The sequence below is a fragment of the Palaemon carinicauda genome, chromosome 6 (assembly GCF_036898095.1).
Source record: "Palaemon carinicauda isolate YSFRI2023 chromosome 6, ASM3689809v2, whole genome shotgun sequence".
Classification (NCBI taxonomy): Eukaryota; Metazoa; Arthropoda; class Malacostraca; order Decapoda; family Palaemonidae; genus Palaemon; species Palaemon carinicauda.
This window is the reverse complement of record NC_090730.1, coordinates 164205916-164229408: the sequence shown is the minus strand read 5'-3', so window position 1 is coordinate 164229408 and position 23493 is coordinate 164205916. Positions and strand designations below refer to the sequence as shown.

General features: G+C 43.0%; 1 protein-coding gene across 1 annotated transcript in view; it reads left to right on the top strand.

Moving 5' to 3' along the window:
- The window catches only part of LOC137642779 (RNA transcription, translation and transport factor protein), a 45788-nt gene that overhangs the window by 20090 nt on the left and 2205 nt on the right, over positions 1-23493 (top strand). The window contains exons 2-4 of the mRNA XM_068375630.1: positions 10740-10964; positions 11116-11232; positions 20118-20257. Of these exons, the coding sequence (XP_068231731.1) occupies positions 10740-10964; positions 11116-11232; positions 20118-20257 (482 nt within the window). The remainder of the gene's footprint in view (positions 1-10739; positions 10965-11115; positions 11233-20117; positions 20258-23493) is intronic.

Genomic DNA, 23493 nt, shown 5'->3' with positions numbered 1-23493 from the left:
CCAAGGGTCTTGGTCCAGTCTATTCAAGACCTCTCACAGTCATTTTCGAGAGACTATGACAGTCCTTCTTTCCTTAAAGAAAGTCTCCCCGCATCGCTCGATCCACATTAGGTTGGTGCTGGACAGCGGGGGAGTTGTGAGATGCTTGAATCGACAAGGATCAAGGTCGCCACCTCTCAACCAGGTGATGTTGGCCATCTTCTGATTTGGGGGAAGAAGAAATGGTACCTGTCAGCAGTTCACCTTTAAGGAGTCCGCAATGTGACAACGGACGCTCTATCCAGGTTCACACCGATAGAGTCGGAATGGTCCCTAGACGCAGGACCATTCTCCTTCATTCTGAGTCAAGTCCCAGAACTGCGGCTAGACCTCTTTGCGACGAAAGACAACAAGAAGTTGCCCCTGTATGTGTCCCCGTACGAGGACCCCTTGGCGGAAGCAGTGGACGCGATGTCCCTCGACTGGAACAAATGGTTCAGGATTTATCTGTTCCCTCCTTACAACCTTCTGTTGAGGGTCCTCAACAAACTGAGATCATTTAAGGGAGTAGCGGCAGTAGTGGCCCACAAGTGGCCGAACAGTGTGGGGTACCCTCTGGCATTGGAACTACGATTGGAGTTTCGACCGCTACCAGATCCAGTTCTGACCTAGTGAGTCCAGAAGTCAATTGTCTGCGCTTCATCACAGAAAACCCGGACCCAGCAGCTCATGATTTCTTTCCTTAACAGGTGAGAAAGTGTTTCGGGATTTCGAAAGCCAGCATGGACTTCCTAGAGGATTATAAGTGCAAACCTTTTATAAGGCAATATGAGTCATCTTGGAGAGAATGGGTAGCCCTTGTCAGACGAAGATTCCGCAGGAGATCACGACGGACTTCTGCTTGTCTTTCTTCATCCATCTCCATGGTTATGGTTCGGTAACTAACACGATTTTATCATGTAGGCCTGCTTTGACAAGACCCATTCTATATGCCTTCCAGGTCGACCTCGCTAACGAGATCTTTTATAAAAGTTCCGAAAGCCTGCACTAGGCTCAGACCTTTAGCACCTCCAAAGCCCAATTCATGGTCTTTAGAAAAGTTCATGTTGCTTCGCTGTTGAACAATAAGGAGTGTGCGTTAAAGGATTTGACCCATAAGTTATCCTCCCTTTTGCACTCGCGTCCGGGGCCAGGGTTAGTGAGATCATACCCCTCTCGAGAGAGGAAGGTCGTGTTCAGTTCCTGGATGGGTGAACTGAACCTATTTCCGGATCCTACGTTTCTCACCAAGAACGAGTTACCCACCATCAGGTGGGGTCCCTGAAGAATCTGCCCTCTGAAAGAAGATGCATCTCTATGTCTAGTAGAATGCCTAAAGGTTTATCTTCGTAGAACTTCAGACTTCAAGGATGGCCATCTGGCCAGGGGAGAAACGTCAGGCTCAAAATTTATTACTGAAACAACTCAGGGCGAAAATCACATACCTTATTCGCAGAGCGGATCCTGACTGTTCACCCACAGGTCACGATCCGAAGAAAGTTGCTTCATCCTTAAACTTCTTTAGTTGTAGAGATTTTGGACATCTTCGTTCGTACACTGGCTGGAAGTCTTCCAGAGTGTTCTTTCGTCACTATGCGTAGCAAGTGCAGCAACTAAGAGGTTCTGTGGTGGCAGTGGGTTGCATCGTTAACCCTGCTGTTTAACTCTGCGAGGAACAGTAGCTTAATTGGGACAATTAATTCCAGGGTGAGTATGTAGTCACATGTTGTACTACAAACTATGTGAGGGTACTGGGTGACCCACGTTGACTGTTCCACTTTCAAAGGTGAACCCAGCATAAGTGCAAACATGCGTGCCGAGCGTTTCTAACGCTAATGTGACTGATTAGTAAAACAGACTTTTGACTTTGATACTTTGGTATCTTAAAAGTGGCTCCAATGTTTTTTCTTTCAGACTAACAAGTTTCTGTTTACTATCATACTTATGCTTAAAGTTTTAGTTATCCTCCTCTTATATATAGATATATATATATATATATATATATGAGTGTGGTTAACCTGTTTGTTTATTGTCTGTCAATAAACTGGTTCTTGAGAACCTTGCGTCTCCTTCACCTGTGAGCATTCATTCTATGTATATTTACCCGGGGATAATTCTAATAGAATGTTCCTTTATGCAAGCTAATATTGCATTGGTTTATGCTTTCCCTTAGCTGGAGGACTCCATCCCATAAAGGGATGGTGGCGGATTTACGAGTTTCCTCCTAAGCGGATATGAACCTTTGTCCAATACGTGTTTTGAGCGGAGGACTGGTCGATATTTCATATTGACACAGTGATTCTTTTCGAACTTCGCTTTACCTAGTATGGGGTGAGACCACTATACTCGCTTGCCTGGGGTTCATACTTAGATATATGTACTCTTCGAGACTTTCCCAGAGTCTAGTAAGACTCTTCCCTGTTGGGGGCAGGAAGCTCTATCATGGTTTATGATTAGTTGAAAAGATGTATGACGGTAACATCTTAGGTCTCTAGGTCGCGTCGACTGGGGGAAATACTTCAGAGGAGTACGGCACATTTTGAGAATCCACAGATACAGTAATGCTCTGGTATACTTCCATCAGGACGACATGGCTTGAGCCCAAAAAACGGATTTTGAGCGAAGCAAAAAATCTATTTTTGGGTAAGATGGCCATGTCGTCCTGATGGACCCGCCCTTCCCTTTCAATGAAAGGGCCGTAGGACCCCTCCCTACATACAGTATCTGTAGCACCTCGTGTTTCGCTACAAGGAATGCAGATGGCGCCAGAATCGGCGCAGGGCACGCTTACGAAACGGGAGAAGAGAGGGCCTTACGAACGGCTCTCCCCTTTTCTTTCTCGTTTTCGTTTTCTTGCCATTTGACCCCTACGAAGTGTTAACTCTATTCGGGGTATAGATTGCTATGAGGCGTGTCAAGAATACGTCCACTGATATTTACGATATCCCTAAGGTCCTTTTTAGGGATACTCGCTCCAGGAGTTAGAATTCTGGGTACCTTAAGGTAAATTCTCTGGGAATATAGCCGTAGTTGTAATATACCCTAGGAAGCTGCCTTTAAGGAACTTCCATCAGGACGACATGGCCATCTTACCCAAAAATAGATTTTTCGCTTCGCTCAAAATCCGTTTTATACAAACTATCATTCTACATATTGCCTCCCTTTTAATCCAATTCTTCTTGTGACGAGTCTAGACAACACAGAGAAATGTTATGTTCACAGGGTCTCTTGTGGTTTCCAGATGTGTGCCTGAATGGTAGGGGAGAGTGATGTGTTCTCTTGGTCTCCTGACCCAGATGATGAGCATAACTAAACTGATTGGGTTGTGTTAAGGGAATAATTTTTGTTGTAAATAGTTTCAGATTGTCACATGATTCATTGGGAATTTTCCTAGCTATTATGCAACACAAGTATTATGAAAATGTTAGTAGCCAAGATATAAAATATGAACACTATACTCAACTTTTTTTAATGAGCCGCATTTTCACCGATACGCAAGGGTGCCCTTTTAGCTCGGAAAAGTTTCCTAATTGCTGATTGGTTGAACAGAATAATTCTAACCAATCAACTAGCAGGAAACTTTTCCGAGCTAAAAGGGTACCCCTGCTAGTCAGTGCAAATGTGCTTCATTAAAAAATTTGGTATAGTTAGGAAGCTTGTAAACACCAAAACTTACAACAATGTATATTGTGCAGTACAGTACTTCTTATAGTATTCCAGAGCATTAAATAACCATAAACCATTAAAAACTAAAATTATGCCATAACCCTATCTGCTCCATTTATAAAGAAATATAGCCAGTATTTCTAGACAAAACAAGGAAACCTCCATCTCGTAGGTAGTATGTTGCTAGCTACAGTATAAGGAAGCGAGGACACGGGCCAAAGCAGTGAATTTTAATGAATTAGTGTGAGGAGTAAATTCAAATTCTATGCTGTATGTAGGCATGTCTGATTTTTTATTGGTATTCTTGGTGAATGCTTTTAATCTTTCTAATTTCATTTATAGACAAAAGTACGGTTTACTACAATTACTGGAGCAAAATGCAAAATTAGAATACATTAGTTTTTTTTTTTTGTTAAATACTAAAATTTTAGATACGTCTTATTGAAATATTGTTTTGCTCGTATAACTCACTTTTTTCAATATTAAACTTAGCCGGTGATCATATAGCTGTCAGCTCTGCTGCCCGACAGAAAAACCTAAGGACAAAATACGCCAGCGATCGCTATACAGGTGGGGGTGTACATCAACAGCGCCATCTGTCGAGCAGGTACTCAAGTACTCCATGTCAACACAGAACCAATTTTCTCTCTGTCGTGCCACTGGCAAGACCTACTAAAATACGCTGTTACTAACTGGATTTGTTTTCACAACTATTTGGTGAAGTACACTATTCTAGTTTTGAGCTTTCGCTATGCAGGGGTTTTATCTTCATCTCAAAACTTGAACTCGTTTTGGATAGATTTAATTATGGTGACAAAGAGAGTATGGACTCTCTTTCACTTTTAAATGGCCGACCCTTCCCTTAGACGGAAGTGTGTTTAGGTTTTTAGTAATTTTGCTTAACACGTTATAGATCTATATATTTTATATCTCTCCGCCTTTATTAGGCCTCTTCGATTAACTTTCCATTTATTATAAACATATAAAAATAAATTTTTATGTTCTGTTTATATGCGACCTTTCCTGATAGTAGGCGGTCCTAGCTTGGAACCGAAGTTTATCAACGTTGAGCCCGTTATATCGTATTTAGCCTTTAAAGAATTTAAAACTTTTTAATTTAATGTTTTATGAAAGAATTTCTTTGACAGTCTCGTACTGTTTTCAAAGATGAACTAACGTTTAGTTTTTTAGACTACGCAGTTGTTGACGTTCAGGACGTTCAACATGCGCTCTATCGTTACGATAGAGAGAGAGTGTATCACGGTTTCACTTTGTAGTAAGAGTAAATCGATTCTGATGTTTCGTTCATTCTTTCTTAGCTTAAATGGTTTAAATTCTGAATTAAAGGAACTTTTTATTTGGAAAACCTTTTTAGTTTTTTTCCTTTAGCCAAATAACATGTTTTGACGATATATAATTGGGCTCTTCTCTCAGGTGCGAAATCAAGAGAGAAAGAGAGAGGGAGAGAGAGGAAAAAAAAAAAAAATTAAAAAAATAAAACGTTCCGTTCAAGCGGGTAACGTTGTTCTCGTGTCACTCTCCTCCCTAGTCGCTGTACGGGGAAGAAGGTAAAACGTTTCTAGGGTTTTATTCTTGTCCCCAGGCTATGTGCGGTGAGAGATTGTAAACGTAGTTTATTTGAACTAGTGTTTAGTCTCTTTCCCAGCCACTGAATTCTTTATCCTTATATGTTTTCTGTTTTTGCTAGTATTAATGAGCTGCATTATACGACTGTTTTCGCAATTACTACCTTTTAATGAAGGGTAGAATTGCGTGTTTCAGGTAGAAATCAGTAAAAGTTTCGATTTCAGTGAAATAAGTGCAAAACAGAAAATCGAAGTGATAAAGTGATATGCGCAAAGTGTTACAGTGTTGCGTCCGAGGGTTCGTCTGTTCGTGCCTGTCGTTCACCTAGTCCGGGACCTCTTGCAAGCTCCCAAGCCCAGGGTGGAAGTAATGTCGAACGACTTATGGGTTCGTCAGGCCTTGATCAACGAACAGACGTTTCCCTCCGTGGTTTCGGGCGTATCTACCCAAGATCGCCCCACCCACACAAAGACGAGAGAGCCCATTTACTTCTCGTCTGCGGAAGAGGTTTCTCGTAAGAAACCATGGACCAAGGTCTCGCAGCTTATTAAGTGCAAGTCGGTCCCTTCCGCGCAAGTCCAACGGCCCAGTTGTAGCCACTGGGTCAGTTCGGACTCGCTGCAGTCTTCCGACGACTGCTCACCTCCTTAGAGAGGCAAAGCGGTACCGCAACAGGCAGTAACTCCGTCTGTTGCCGCACCAGCTGTTGTAGACCCTGAGTGGTCTTTGCTGCAGTCTATGCAGACTCAGTTAGCTGCTGTTATGCAGGAGTATCGTGCGGAGAAGGTTGACGCTGCACCCGTTAGCCTACAACCTACCACGGTTGTGCGCCCAGCTGACGCTGAGGCTGCCTGCTCCCACACTCCAGCTGTGAGAGCTCCTCCACCCATGCGCAGTCGACCCTGCCAGACGCATGCTGACGTTCACAGACGCACGGAACCCTCCGTTGATGTTCGTGTGCTACCACAACAACAGGAGGGTGGAGTTAAGCTGCCGTGTTTTGACGCGGTGCGTCAACCTCCGCATTCTAGAGTTGTTTTGACTGCTCAGTATAGACAGTCAAAGTAGTCTCGAGTGAACACTGTATGTCCTCACGCTCCCGTTGTGGTTGACAGTTCAGTTGTTGACAGTTCACAGTCTATCAAGCAGTTACATGAAGTTGCCTTCTGGTCTGCTACTAATGCACCAGTGCTGTATGTCCTCACGCACCTGTTGTGGTTGACAGTTCAGTTTTTGACAGTTCACAGACTGTCAAGCAGTTACATGACGTTGCCTTCTGGTCTGCTACTAATGCACCAGTGCTGTATGTCCTCACGCACCTGTTGTGGTTGACAGTTCAGTTTTTGACAGTTCACAGACTGTCAAGCAGTTACATAACGTTGCCTTCTGGTCTGCTGCTAATGCACCAGTGAGACCCTCACTGAGATAACCTAGCTTTTCTCGGACAAGGTTCCTGTAGATGAGAAAGTGCTGTTCTCCCTCCTACTGATATTCCTTTGAGGAGACTGTCATTTGGAGAGGAGCCTTAAGCTGCTTAGCCTCCTATGGACTTTAATTAAATCATGATGATTTTTTAAGGATCTTCGTCCGGATCTTGTAACTGCTGCTCCTCGTTCGCCTAACGTCAGAACTTACACTAGGCCTAGCTACTTCGAAGCCGTTGTTGTTAAGCTAGTGCTCTCTCGCTCTCCTAGAGAGCGTTACGTCGGCTAGGCGACTGGTTTTTGCACCAGGAGGAGTTTTAGGGATACAGCCTTTGATTTCCCTTCTTTTAAACTGGCTTATAGAGCGAGAGTCTGATAGGACACGAGAGAAGTTCTCGGCTTGGGAGTTCATGCCTCTGCCCAGATAGACTTCTCAATTCTGGTAGTCTCGCCCTGGCGCCTAGCCAGGAGACGCTCCAAGTTGTTTACAGGTCAACTTCTCAACTTTTGCGAGCCTTTGAAGTTTTGCTGTACTATTATGTCACACATAACAAGGCTTCCAGGGATGGTAAATGGTTCCGCCTCAGTCGCTAACCCCGTCTGTTGCCACACCTGCTCCCGTAGACCCTAAATAGGCTTTGCTGCAAGACATGCAGTCCAAGCTTGTGTCCTTGATAGAGGACTTTAATACGGAGAAGAACCTTCTGGCCAACAACCTTCCAACCGGTGGGTTGTGCGCCCTGTTGACGCTGAGGTATCCTACTCGCGTTTGCCAGTTGAGGTGGTTCCTCCACCGATGCGACCCAGTGTGGGTTGCCAGTCGCACGTTGACGTTAAGCGACGCTCGGAGGTGGTTGTTGACGTTCAGTGTCACTAGGAAGACGTTCAACAACCAGCAGAGGTGACTTGTTGTGACGCAGTGCGTCAACCTCAGCAACCCGGTAGGGTGTTGACTGCACAACCCAGACAGTCTAGACAGTTTCGGGTTGACGCTGTACTTCCTCGCGCACCCATGGTTGTTGACAGTTCACAGACTGTGCAGCAGTGCCATGATATTGCGTCCGGCTCCGTCACGCATCCACCAGTGCGACCGGATTCAGCGAGTCAGACGTTGCCCACTCCGTTGCCGTTTCCTCATCAGTTTCGGATGAGGAACCCTCTGATGAGGACGTTGCTGAACAAGTCGATCAACCCCCAGCCCTGCTATCCATCCAGAAGATGCTGAAGAAGGAACGCTGCCCAGTTAGGCTGTGGATGAGTCTGGTAGGGACCCTGTCATCCGTGGATCAATTTGTGTCACTAGGAAGACTACACCTCCGTCCTCTTCTATACCATCTAGCTTTTCACTGGAAAAAGGACAAGACGCTAGAAGCGGTCTCGATCCCGGTTTCCGGAAAGATAAAGTCTGGTCTGACTTGGTGAAAGGACTATATCAACCTTAGAGAGGGTCTTCCCCTGACTGTTCAGACTCCCAACCACGTTCTCTTCTCGGACGCATCGGACGTAGGCTGGGGTGCGACATTAGACGGTAGGGAATGCTCGGGATTATGGAACTCAAGTCAAAGGACAATGCATTTCACTGCAAGAAGCTACTGGCAGTACGTCTGACCTGGAAAAGCTTCAGGTCTCTCCTTCAAGGCAAAGTGGTGGAGGTGAACTCGGACAACACCACGGCTTTGGCGTACATCTCCAAGCAAGGAGGGACCTACTCTCTGACATGGTACGAGATCGCAAGGGACCTCCTCACCTGGTCAAAGGTCTAGACATTTCACTAGTAACGAGGTTCATCCAAGGCAACTTGAATGTCATGGCAGATTGTCTCAGTCGGAAGGGACAAATAATTCCAACAGAATGGACCCTCCACAAGGATGTTTGCAAGAGACTTTGGGCCACCTGGGGCCAGCCAACCATAGATCTCTTCGCAACCTCGATGACCAAGAGGCTCCCAATATTTTGCTCACCAATCCCGGACCCAGCAGCAGTTCATATAGATGCCTTTCTACTAGATTGGTCACATCTAGATCTATATGCATTCCCTCCGTTCAAGATTGTCAACAAGGTACTGCAGAAGTTCGCCTCTCACGAAGGGACGAGGTTGACGCTAGTTGCTTCCCTCTGGCCCGCGAGAGAATGGCTCACCGAGGTACTTCGATGGCTAGTAGACGTTCCCAGAACGCTTCCCCTAAGGGTGGATCTTCTACGTCAGCCACGCGTAAAGAAGGTACTGCCTTCAGACTATCGAAAGACTCTCGAGAGCTAGAGGCTTTTCGAAGGAGGCAACCAGAGCGATTGCTAGAGCAAGGAGAACATCCACCCTTAGAGTCTAGCAATCGAAGTGGGAAATCTTCCGAAACTGGTGCAAGTCGGTATCCGTATCCTCGACCATTACCTCTGTAACTCAAATAGCTGACTTTCTGTTATATCTGAGGAAAGAAAGATCTCTTTCAGCTCCCAATATCAAGGGTTACAGAAGCATGTTGGCATCAGTCTTCCGTCACAGAGGCTTAGATCTTTCCAACAATAAAGATCTACAGGACCTCCTTAAGTCTTTTGAGACCACGAAGGAGCGTCGTTTGGTTACACCTGGTTGGAATTTAGACGTGGTACTAAGATTCCTTATGTCAGACAGGTTCGAACCGCTACAATCAGCCTCCCTGAAAGATCTCACCTTTAAGACTCTTTTCCTGATATGCTTAGCCACAGCTAAAAGAGTCAGTGAGATTCATACCTTCAGCAAGAACATCGGATTCTCATCCGAAACGGCTACATGTTCTACAACTTGGTTTTCTAGCCAAACACGAGCTGCCTTCTCGGCCTTGACCAATATCGTTCGATATTCCAAACTTATCGTATGGTTGGAAATGAACTAGAAAGAGTCTTATGTCCTGTAAGAGCTCTTAAGTTCTGTTTAAAACCTTTACGAGGCCCGTCTGAAGCTTTATGGTGTTCAGTTAAGAATCCATCTTTGCCTATGTCAAAGAATGCTTTATCCTATTTTATCAGACTGTTAATACGAGAAGCTCATTCCCATCTGAATGAGGAAGACCAAGCTTTGCTGAAGGTAAGGACACACGAAGTTAGAGCTGTCGCAACTTCCGTGGCCTTTAAACAAATTAGATCTCTGCAAAGTATATTCGACGCAACCTATTGGAAAAGCAACTCAGTGTTCGCGTCTTTTTATCTTAAGAATGTCCAGTCTCTTTACGAGAACTGCTACACTCTGGGACCATTCGTAGCAACGAGTGCAGTAGTGGGTGAGGGCTCAACCACTACAATTCCCTAATTCCATAACCTTTTTTAATCTTTCTCTTGAAATGTTTTATTATTGTTTTTGGGTTGTCCGGAAGGCTAAGAAGCCTTTCGCATCCTACTTGATTTGGCGGGTGGTCAAAGTCATTTCTTGAGAAGCGCCTAGATTAGAGGTTTTGATGAGGTCCTTTAGTATGGGTTGCAACCCTTCATACTTCAGCTCCTAGGAGTCGCTCAGCATCCTATGAGGATCGCGAGGCTCAGTAAGGAAGACGTACTTAAAAAGGCAGAGTAATTGTTCAAGTCGACTTCCTTACCAGGTACTTATTTATTTTATGTTTGTTATTTTGAATAACTGCTAAAATGAATTACAAAATACTTAGCTCATAATAATGTCAACATGTAATGCTGGTCTCTACCCACCCCCCTGGGTGTGAATCAGCTATATGATCACCGGCTAAGTTTAATATTGAAAAATGTTATTTTCATTAGTAAAATAAATTTTTGAATATACTTACCCGGTGATCATAAATTAAAGGACCCTCCCTTCCTCCCCAATAGAGACCCAGTGGGCAGAGGAGAAAATTGGTTCTGTGTTGACATGGAGTACTTGAGTACCTGCTCGACAGATGGCGCTGTTGATGTACACCCCCACCTGTATAGCGATCGCTGGCGTATTTTGTCCTTAGGTTTTTCTGTCGGGCAGCAGAGCTGACAGCTATATGATCACCGGGTAAGTATATTCAAAAATTTATTTTACTAATGAAAATAACATATTTTTTTTTAAATCAACAGATGACAAAGGTTTCCGTGATCTTATAGTGTGGCTTGAAGACCAGAAAATTCGTCATTATAAAATCGAAGATCGAGGAGAAATCAAGGCTATAGACTCAAAAGATTGGCCCACTGCATATAAGAAATACTTAGGAGAATTAAACTGTCCCGCAAGCCCTAATGAAAGAGCAGCAGTAGTGGACTGGCTTCTCGGTTTATCTGTGAGGTTTGAATACGGAGATAATGGTAAGTGGTTGATATTTGATAAGTAAAAAGTTCACTCTTAATGTCATAATGTTACTTTCATATGTGAGCATTTTGTCTTCATCGAGTTCTTTTGTGTTGTTATTACTGTATTTTACTGTTTGTTTTGCTTATTTCATTTTTTTTTTTCCAGCGGAGAAATATAAATCAGAGACATCAGATAATGTGAAGAATAAACATCAAGCTGCACCAAAAGTTGTAAACACCAACCCTCTTGATGCCCTTGATTTCCAGAGTGCTGAGTTTAGAGGTAAGTCACTAGAGCTATTAGAGTTATACCAGGAAAATTGTAAATCATGTGCAATGTATTAATTTTTATAATAGCTTTTGAGTCAATGGTAAAGACAGAGAGAGCAGGAAGGGTTAGATTCAGCATCTCAGTATACCATAGGGAAAGGGGAAATTTCAAGGTAACAAAATTATGGAAGAAAGAAAGAAGAAAACAAAATGTATAAGAGATGAACATTTAGACATTGGATTTAAAAGCTAAGGTAAATTAATGGAATTGTTGAGAGGCAGGGCTATCTTAAGAAAATCTTATGAATGAAAAAAGTCAGTGATAAAATGTTGGGATCATAGAACTGAAAGAAAACCTCAGAATAGGGTATAAGAGCCCTTTGGGGAAATAAGGGTGGAAACTGTCTCAAGATTGTGAGTAGTAAGTAGGGGTATGCTAAAGTCAGCTGGAGGACAAGGCATTGATGAGCTAAACGTAAAGACGTTGTAAGAGAGGACTATGAGAGACAGAATAGAACCAGAATGCTATGAAGGTGCTGAAGAAAAGGTAGTTAGAAAATGATTAAAGTTAATTTTTTCAATATTAAACTTACCCGATGATCATATAGCTGTCAGCTCTGCTGCCCGACAGAAAAACCTACGGGCGGAATACGCCAGCGATCGCTATACAGGTGGGGGTGTACATCAACAGCGCCATCTGTCAAGTAGGTACTCAAGTACTCGATGTCAACACAGAACCAATTTTCTCTCTGTCGTGCCACTGGCAAGACCTACTAAAATACGCTGTTACTAACTGGATTTGTTTTCACAACTATTTGGTGAAGTACACTATTCCAGTTTTGAGCTTTCGCTATGCAGGGGTTTTATCTTCATTTCAAAACTTGAACTCGTTTTGGATAGATTTAATTATGGTGACTAAGAGAGTATGGACTCTCTTTCACTTTTAAATGGCCGACCCTTCCCTTAGACGGAAGTGTGTTTAGGTTTTTAGTAATTTTGCTTAACACGTTATAGATCTATATATTTTATATCTCTCCGCCTTTATTAGGCCTCTTCGATTAACTTTCCTTTTATTATAAACATATAAAAATAAATTTTTGTTTTGTTTATATGCGACCTTTCCTTTTAGTAGGCGGTCCTAACTTGGAACCGAAGTTAATCAACGTTGAGCCCGTTATATCGTATTTAACCTTTAAAGAATTTAAAACTTTTTAAATTTAATGTTTTATGAAAGAATTTCTTTGATAGTCTCGTACTGTTTTCAAAGATGAACTAACGTTTAGTTTTTTAGTCTACGCAGTTGTTGACGTTCAGACGTTCAACATGCGCTCTATCGTTACGATAGAGAGAGAGTGTATCACGGTTTCACTTTGCAGGTTCAGTTTTTTGACAGTTCACAGACTGTCAAGCAGTTACATAACGTTGCCTTCTGGTCTGTATGCTAATGCACCAGTGCTGTATGTCCTCACGCACCTGTTGTGGTTGACAGTTCAGTTTTTGACAGTTCACAGACTGTCAAGCATTACATAACGTTGCCTTCTGGTCTGCTGCTAATGCACCAGTGAGACCCTCACTGAGATAACCTAGCTTTTCTCGGACAAGGTTCCTGTAGATGAGAAAGTGCTGTTCTCCCTCCTACTGATATTCCTTTGAGGACTCTGTCATTTGGAGAGGAGCCTTAAGCTGCTTAGCCTCCTATGGACTTTAATTAAATCATGATGATTTTTTAAGGATCTTCGTCCGGATCTTGTAACTGCTGCTCCTCGTTCGCCTCACGTCAGAACTTACACTAGGCCTAGCTACTTCGAAGCCATTGTTGTTAAGCTAGTGCTCTCTCGCTCTCCTAGAGAGCGTTACGTCGGCTAGGCGACTGGTTTTTGCACCAGGAGGAGTTTTAGGGATACAGCCTTTTGATTTCCCTTCTTTTTATCTGGCTTATAGAGCGAGAGTCTGATAGGACACGAGAGAAGTTCTCAGCTTGGGAGTTCATGCCTCTGCCCAGGTAGACTTCTCAATTCTGGTAGACTCGGCCAGGCGCATAGCCAGGAGACGCTCCAGTTGTTTACAGGTCAACTTCTCAACTTTTGTCGAGCCTTTGAAGTTTTGCTGTACTATTATGTCACACATAACAAGGCTTCCAGGGATGGTAAATGGTTCCGCTTCAGTCGCTAACCCCATCTGTTGCCACACCTGCTTCCGTAGACCCTAATGGGCTTTGCTGCAAGACATGCAGTCCAAGCTTGTGTCCTTGATAGAGGACTTAATACGGAGAAGAACCTTCTGGCCAACAACCTTCCAACCGGTTGGTTGTGCGCCCTGTTGACGCTGAGGTATCCTACTCGCGTCCGCCAGTTGAGGTGGTTCCTCCACCGATGCGACCCAGTGTGGGTTGCCAGTCGCACGTTGACGTTAAGCGACGCTCGGAGGTGGTTGTTGACGTTAAGTGTGTCACTAAGAAGACGTTCAACAACCAGCAGAGGTGACTTGTTGTGATGCAGTGCGTCAACCTCAGCAACCCGGTAGGGTGTTGACTGCACAACCCAGACAGTCTAGACAGTTTCGGGTTGACGCTGTACTTCCTCGCGTCCCCATGGTTGTTGACATTTCACAGACTGTGCAGCAGTACCATGATATTGCGTCCGGCTCCGTCACGCATCCACCAGTGCGACCGGATTCAGCGAGTCAGACGTTGCCCACTCCGTTGCCGTTTCCTCATCAGTTTCGGATGAGGAACCCTCTGATGAGGACGTTGCTGAACAAGACGATCTACCCCCAGCCCTGCTATCCATCCAGAAGATGCTGAAGAAGGAACGCTGCCCTGTCAGGCTGTGGATGAGTCTGGTTAGGACACTGTCATCCGTGGTTCAATTTGTGTCACTAGGAAGACTACACCTCCGTCCTCTTCTATACCATCTAACTTTTCACTGGAAAAAGGACAAGACGCTAGAAGCGGTCTCGATCCCGGTTTCCGGAAAGATAAAGTCTGGTCTGACTTGGTGAAAGGACTATATCAACCTTAGAAAGGGTCTTCCCCTGACTGTTCAGACTCCCAACCACGTTCTCTTCTCGGACGCATCGGACGTAGGCTGGGGTGCGACATTAGACGGTAGGGAATGCTCGGGATTATGGAACTCGAGTCAAAGGACAATGCATTTCAACTGCAAGAAGCTACTGGCAGTACGTCTGACCTGGAAAAGCTTCAGGTCTCTCCTTCAAGGCAAAGTGGTGGAGGTGAACTCGGACAACACACGGCTTTGACGTACATCTCCAAGCAAGGAGGGACCTACTCTCTGACATGGTACGAGATCGCAAGGGACCTCCTCACCTGGTCAAAAGGTCTAGACTTTTCACTAGTAACGAGGTTCATCCAAGGCAACTTAAATGTCATAGCAGATTGTCTCATTCGGAAGGGACAAATAATTCCAACAGAATGGACCCTCCACAAGGATGTATGCAAGAGACTTTGGGCCACCTGGGGCCAGCCAACCATAGATCTCTTCGCAACCTCGATGACCAAGAGGCTCCCAATATTTTGCTCACCAATCCCGGACCCAGCAGCAGTTCATATAGATGCCTTTCTACTAGATTGGTCACATCTAGATCTATATGCATTCCCTCCGTTCAAGATTGTCAACAAGGTACTGTACTGCAGAAGTTCGCCTCTCACGAAGGGACAAGGTTGACGCTAGTTGCTTCCCTCTGGCCCGCGAGAGAATGACTCACCGAGGTACTTCGATGGCTAGTAGACGTTCCCAGAACACTTCCCCTAAGGGTGGACCTTCTACGTCAGCCACGTGTAAAGAAGGTACACCAAGGCCTCCACGCTCTTCGTCTGACTGCCTTCAGACTATCGAAAGACTCTCGAGAGCTAGAGGCTTTTCGAAGGAGGCAACCAGAGCGTTTGCTAGAGCAAGGAGAACATCCACCCTTAGAATCTACCAATCGAAGTGGGAAATCTTCCGAAACTGGTGCAAGTCAGTATCCGTATCCTCGACCAGTACCTCTGTAACTCAAATAGCTGACTTTCTCTTATATCTGAGGAAAGAACAATCTCTTTCAGCTCCCACTATCAAGGGTTACAGAAGCATGTTGGCATCAGTCTTCCGTCACAGAGGCCTAGATCTTTCCAACAATAAAGATCTACAGGACCTCCTTAAGTCTTTTGAGACCACGAAGGAGCGTCGTTTGGTTACACCTGGTTGGAATTTAGACGTGGTACTAAGATTCCTTATGTCAGACAGGTTCGAACCGCTTCAATCAGCCTCCCTGAAAGATCTCACCTTTAAGACACTTTTCCTGATATGCTTAACCACAGCTAAAAGAGTCAGTGAGATTCATGCCTTCAGCAAGAACATCGGATTCTCATCCGAAACGGCTACATGTTCTACAACTTGGTTTTCTAGCCAAACACGAGCTGCCTTCTCGGCCTTGACCAATATCGTTCGATATTCCAAACTTATCGTATGGTTGGAAATGAACTAGAAAGAGTATTATGTCCTGTAAGAGCTCTTAAGTTCTATTTAAAAACCTTTACGAGGCCCGTCTGAAGCTTTATGGTGTTCAGTTAAGAATCCATCTTTGCCTATGTCAGAGAATGCTTTATCCTATTTTATCAGACTGTTAATACGAGAAGCTCATTCCCATCTGAATGAGGAAGACCAAGCTTTGCTGAAGGTAAGGATACACGAAGTTAGAGCTGTCGCAACTTCCGTGGCCTTTAAACAAAATAGATCTCTGCAAAGTATATACGACGCAGCCTATTGGAAAAGCAAATCAGTGTTCGCGTCTTTTATCTTAAGAATGTCCAGTCTCTTTACGAGAACTGCTACACTCTGGGACCATTCGTAGCAACGAGTGCAGTAGTGGTGAGGGCTCGACCACTACAATTCCCTAATTCCATAACCTTTTTTAATCTTTCTCTTGAAATGTTTTATTATTGTTTTTGGGTTGTCCGGAAGGCTAAGAAGCCTTTCGCATCCTACTTGATTTGGCGGGTGGTCAAAGTCATTTCTTGAGAAGCGCCTAGATTAGAGGTTTTGATGAGGACCTTTAGTATGGGTTGCAACCCTTCATACTTCAGCTCCTAGGAGTCGCTCAGCATCCTATGAGGATCGCGAGGCTCAGTAAGGAAGACGTACTTAAAAAGGCAGAGTAATTGTTCAAGTCGACTTCCTTACCAGGTACTTATTTATTTTATGTTTGTTATTTTGAATAACTGCTAAAATGAAATACGGAATACTTAGCTCATAATAATGTCAACATGTAATGCTGGTCTCTACCCACCCCCCTGGGTGTGAATCAGCTATATGATCATCGGGTAAGTTTAATATTGAAAAATATTATTTTCATTAGTAAAATAAATTTTTGAATATACTTACCCGATGATCATAAATTAAAGGACCCACCCGTCCTCCCCAATAGAGACCCAGTGGACCGAGGAGAAAATTGGTTCTGTGTTGACATCGAGTACTTGAGTACCTACTTGACAGATGGCGCTGTTGATGTACACCCCCACCTGTATAGCGATCGCTGGCGTATTCCGCCCGTAGGTTTTTCTGTCGGGCAGCAGAGCTGACAGCTATATGATCATCGGGTAAGTATATTCAAAAATTTATTTTACTAATGAAAATAACATATTTCAATGGTTCTACCCATAATTCGTGTGCTATTCCCTTGAAGAAGGAATAGATTTAGCTATCACTTTGATAAAACCCCCAAAAATCACTTTCATATGAAAGCCCTTTTGTTCCTGAAGGTAAGAGGTGATATAAAGACTTTATGTAAATACAGATGCTTCTCTATTTATAGTTGACTTATAATTACTAACGTAAAAGTGAATATCTTAATCTTAATCATAGCCTTCAAATTTAAGTAAGGTACAGTAGTTATGTTTTATAAAGATATTAGATGGAAACAGAATGAGTGCAGTATGTTAAATTGAAAAAGAAAAGCAATCTGATACCCATCAGCTGAAATGTAGTTATCTTGAATTAAGATTGATAAATGATAAAAGATTATATGTACATAGAATTTCTGTCATTTCAGCCTTCATATTATTATTCAAAGTGACACTTCAATGAATTGGTGCTCTCCCTCTACTGTTACCATAGAAAGTGCAACAAAGATTCCGCTGTCATACACTGCCATTCTGAATTATAGCCAACATAGTTCAAGAGTCAGTAAATGTAAATATGCCACCAGTCGGCAAACCAGTTGGCTAACTAGGTTTTTAGAGAAGGACGGGGAGCCTACCTCCCACACCACCTAGTGTTGCGACAATGGACTAACCAGGAGCATTGAGCATCGAGAGATTCTCTTTGCACCCCAACACTGTTGCTCTCTTTGACCGGGCACTTAGTGCCGCTGATTAGTGACAACACCACCGGAGTTGCATACGTGAAAAACAAAGTGGTATGGTTTCTTTGCAGCATTGCTAGATAGCAGTAGAAATTCATGAGTGGGCAGTGCTAAACTCGAGCTATCACTTTAGTCCAGGCAAAGAAGAGCTTTATGGCGGACTAGCTGAGCAGAGAGACGTAGACCGTTGGGTCAGAATGGTCGTTTCTTCCTCAGATAGTGAATTGGATCCTGACTTTGTGGAATTCCCCGACAGTCAACGCTGTAAATTGGAAGCTTCCGATACAGTGAAGTATACTGCTCACTGCTGCCAGACCTGGACGCAGCATTTGGGGATACTGTACCTTCCAACGCCCTTGGGATAGTCTCAACATTTATGTTCTTCTGCAGTTGTGCCTGATAATGAGTATCTTGAACAGAGTCCAGTCCACTCCCATTGTCAATATAACTAGTAGCCCTGAAATGGCCCAAAGTAGAACGGCACCCATTTTGTCTACGTCTTCCAATAGAGAGACAGAAAATTACCTCCTTTCCCCGACCTGTTGTGTCAACCAAATGCCCAGATATTTCACAGCTCGGAATTTCTACGGCTTCTCACGTGGTTATCCAGCATCTTCTCCCAGAGAAAGGGTGTTCTAGCAAAGTGGCGTGAGAGATGGCAGGATATCTCCAGAGATCTTCAACTTCTGTGTATCAGGCCAAGTGAATCCTATGTGGTTGGTGCCATAGGAAGGGTGTTTCTCCTCTCGTAGCCACTATTCCCTGTACAGTATAGCTGAATTTTACTTACCCTCTGAAGGGAAAAGCCCTGCTCGGTATCAGCAGTGAAAGGGTTATTGCTCAGCCCTCCTTGGTGGAACTCACTATCCTCATATGGAGTCTTGAACAGTCCTGTCCTCTGAAAGAAGTGAGATCACCGCCCTAAGTCGTTACTAAAGTCGGTTCCTTAAGAGGACACCTTATGAACTGTTGAGGCTTGCTTCAAACAGGAACCTTACCCTTAAAATGGTTTTCTTGCTTGCCTTAGCCTCTTCCAAACGAGTGACCAAGTTTCAGGGTATCTCCTTTAGCGTCGCTCATACTGAGTGCTGCAGACAGGTATCATTCTCCTTCGTGTCTGAATTTGAATCTAAAACCCAGAATCTGTCAGGTCCTGATCACAGGTTTTCTTAGCTTCAAGTTGTAAAGTGCACTCGACCGTACCTACAGCACCTATTCGTCAGCATGGGGAGAGCCAGGAAGGTTACTAAAAATATGATCTTGGCTAAGGAAAGTTATTGACTACTCATTAGAGGAGTCGACATGACCCTGGCATTCCGTAAGAATCTCTCTGGTGCAGGTACTCCAGGTAGGTGTCTGGAAACCACAAACCACATTTACTGCCTGTTACGACTGGGAATCAACCCACAGGTTCCTAAACACCTTTTTGTTAGAGGCTGTAGGGGCTACACAGCTGGTGGTAAAGCTGCTTCGTCTCCTCTCACAGGACTATTATCTTTGGCTTGAGGATGGGAGTTACATGTCAGACTGGGATAAAAGTGAAGATTGATTAGCCCTTTTCATTTTCTTTCATCTCCCCCTATCTTGGGGCACTGCATTGGAATAGATTCGCTTGCAGGTAAGTCCTCACTTACTGTAGTCTGTAGCTTTCTTATAATATAGAAGTGTCACTCCTCACACTCCTTACGAGGGGTGAGTGGTGTGACCAGGCAAACCCATGGACATATATGTGCCTCATTGTAACTACACTGAGATTTACTGCTCTGCATTCTTTGTTGCACAGGCCATGGAACTGCTGGTATTGCTAAACCACCAGTGCATGAGGTGTAAAGAACCTTAACTCGGCCCCACTTATAAGGATCCGAATTTTTGGTAGCTTGAGATAAGTACCTAACCAGTTGGAATAGATACTTTCTCCCACTGAAGGATGAGTCATACTATGTAAAGGATGAGGGTTTGTATTTGTGGCAGAACAAATGACTCATTTGTATTGTTCATAACTCTACGAACCTGAGTCCTTTATTCATACTTTCCCGCCATTACCTACCTCCTAGAAAGTCCCAGCTGCAATCCAAGCGAGTGCTTGGTGAGCAGGCAGGGCGATGGGGCTTCCCCGCTCCCGGCCAGCTGTCTACACCTCATTATAAAAGTTTAACTGTCGCATTCTCCAGCTTCACTGATATTGTATTCTATGTAAAAGACTCAGGTTTGTACATGCATACATACATATACCAAGGCACTTCCCCCAATTCTGGGGGGTAGCCGACATCAACAAATGAAAAAAAAAAAAGGGGGGGGGACCTCTACTCTCTACGTTCCTCCCAGCCTAACAAGGGACTCAACCGAGTTCAGCTAGTTGGGAAAAATACAAATTATCTCCAAATTTGTCATCAGTATTCTCTGCATAATGTATACTGTAGTAAGATATGATAGACCATTTTCAGCCTTACAGCTATGCTATTGTTACGTTCTAGTTATCATTAACTAACCACAATTTGGAATATTGTGCAGTACCTCAATCTCAAAAACTTTACTTTTCAGATGGTGTGAATAACCTAGCGAAGCAATTGAATATAACGCCACACGCTGATCATCTCGTAACTTTAAAAGCTGTTAGTAAACTTATACGGACTAGGCTGTCCGCAGAAGCTTTACAAAATCCTGGCGAATTTGTACATCAGGTAAGCTATTGTCTGGTAACTTTTAACCCTTTTACCCCCAAAGGACATACTGGTACGTTTCACAAAAGCCATCCCTTTACCCCCATGGACGTACCGGTACGGCCTTAGCAAAAAAATGCTATAAAATTTTTTTTTTCATATTTTTGATAATTTTTTGAGAAAATTCAGGCATTTTCCAAGAGAATGAGACCAACCTGACCTCTCTATGACAAAAATTAAGGCTGTTAGAGTAATTAAAAAAAAATATAATGCAAAATGTGCTGGGAAAAAAATAACCCCCTGGGGGTTAAGGGTTGGAAATTTCCAAGTAGCCTGGGGGTAAAAGGGTTAATTAGCAATGGATTACAACTAGAATAAATGCTTTCTAGAACTGAATATGAATACAGATAATTATAATTTTCTAAGCTTGTAAACTTTTAAATTTCCAGCACACTAGGTTTTATATCGATCAAAGTCATTCCTTTGTGTTTAAAAGAGGATGCTAACATAGTTGTGGTTTCCAAAATGTGTGAATCTGAAAACCTTTGTTTTGATCATAAATATGAATTTTGCAACATAAAATCAACAGGACAAATATCCTACTTTACTCAAACTTCAAAATCTTTCCTAAAGTACTTGGAGAATTTTTGTGCAAAATCTGGTTATTTCTAAGGCACTCGATAATTTTCTGGTATAAGGCTATGTTGATAGTCTCCTTTCAATGGCACTCTATAATATTCTGGTATAAGGCTATGTTGATAGTCTCCTTTCAATGACTTCATTTTCTCTCTGGATTCATTTACGGAAGTTTCTCAATTCTAGATTATTTTAAATACCTTAGAGAATGTTTTAGCTATTACTGATGCCTCAAATAGTGGATTCGTATAGTTTTTTTCAATTTTATTCCTAATTGGGCGATTAAATGATCCCAGGGTTGAGTGGTTTTAACAGCATTAAAGGGATTCTTTTTATACAGAAATTATGCAATTAGTGTCATCAAGTGTTTTTACAATGAGTTTCCCTCTGTAGGGTTAGGTGCTTAATGATTTCTCTCCTTGCTCTACCTGACATGAGGTCTCTCCACACACTGCTTGAACTCATATCAGGTCTAGGTCCTCATCTCTCATTATGTCCTAAATTTCACACATTCATTTATCATCATCTCCTTACCTATGTTGCAGGATTTCACTTCTTTGAGGTCTGCTGCTATTGTGATCAGCTGTTCCTAACCTTACTACATGCCTAATACAGCTCAATCTTTGAGACCTTAGGCTGTTTTCCAGGCTCTTGATATCACAGCTGTTGGATACTTCCTCATACATCATTGATTTTCCAACAGAACTCTAGCCAATAATATTACTATTGGGACTCTACCTTTTTATTTACCAGTTGGCTTCGGTCACTCCATTTCATCCTTTATATAGCTACTCTTTTCTTACTGCCTTCTTAACTCCTGCATTGCATTCAATATTTCCCACGTAGCAGAAATGCTCTTATACTTCTCAGGACCACAACAAAGGTTTTTCACTCCCTTGTCAGCTTTATTCTGTGCTTCATTTAGGGTGTTCCAAGCTCACCTGAAGCGTTGATTCATTTGACATCAATAAATTTGTAACCCAACACTATCATAAAACCTGTAGTGTTATTCACTTTAGCTTCATCCTATGGCATATAGGTGTTGTAACTTATTGACCTACATCAATTTTTTATCAAGGAGAAGGTGGAGGTGTTTGATAAATGTCCAGTATAATTTTATTGTAAATTTCAGAGTGACATTACTTACCTTTAGTTGTTTTTGAGAATAACTTGCTTATTTTTAGAAACAAAAGTACCTTGGAACCAATTCTTCCTATGTATGTTATTGTATGTTAGTACTGCATTTTATCTGGCCCATGTAACCTATCAGGAATTCAACATCACATGTCTGCTGCAGTTTTCATAGAAATGTATATCAATCCTGATTAAAGATGAAAATATTTGTTGGCCCCTTTGGAACTAGTGTACATTATAGGATTGTAAATTGGTGTTGGTTAAACTATTTTATACTTATAATAATGATTTTATTTCCAATAACTTTAATTTCTTGGCTATTGGATCAACATTTTGGGATATGTCTAGTATAATAGGAGTTTGTTCTTTGTGTAAAAAACTGAATGAGGTTGAACAACTTAGCCTTAAAGGTCTGTAGAAAATTATGATGGGTTGAGTTAATGAGAGCTAGATCATATTTTGTTTTGTGTACATGGCAGTAAAAGATCAATCCTATTGAGTTTTAAGGGACACTACATTTAACATCAACATATTCTGTAAGTTACTAAATAACAAGGAATATAATTTCATGCCTTTCCTTCATTCAGACTTTTTAGGATGCTGATTGACAAGAAAACCACGAACATATTAAGATATCTTAGGATGCTGAAGAGTATCAAGGTGTATGTGCTTAAAACACCAAGTACTTAAATAAAGGCATTGCCAAAACTTGGAGATGAAAGCACTTCAATTCATAATGTAAATTCTATGCCTACAACAGCGTTACTCATTACAAAAGCATTACCTATTTTAGCTGTGAACCGAATTTGTCACATACATATACCAAAGGCACTTCCCCCAATTTTGGGGGGTAGCCGACAACAACAAGAAACAAAACAAAAAGGGGACCTCTACTCTCTACGTTCCTCCAGCCTAACCAGGGACTCAGCCGAGTTCAGCTGGTACTGCTAGGGTGCCACAGCCCAACCTCCCACATTTCCACCACAGATGAAGCTTCATACTGCTGAGTCCCCTACTGCTGCTACCTCCGCGGTCATCTAAGGCACCGGAGGAAGCAGCAGGGCCTACCGGAACTGCGTCACAATCGCTTGCCATTCATTCCTATTTCTAGCAGGCTCTCTTGCCTCTCTCACATCTATCCTCCTATCACCCAGAGCTTTCTTCACACCATCCATCCACCCAAACCTTGGCCTTCCTCTTGTACTTCTCCCATCAACTCTTGCATTCATCACCTTCTTTAGCAGACAGCCATTTTCCATTCTCTCAACATGGCCAAACCACCTCAACACATTCATATCCACTCTAGCCGCTAACTCATTTCTTACACCCGTTCTCACCCTCACCACTTCGTTCCTAACCCTATCTACTCGAGATACACCAGCCATACTCCTCAGACACTTCATCTCAAACACATTCAATTTCTGTCTCTCCATCACTTTCATTCCCCACAACTCCGATCCATACATCACAGTTGGTACAATCACTTT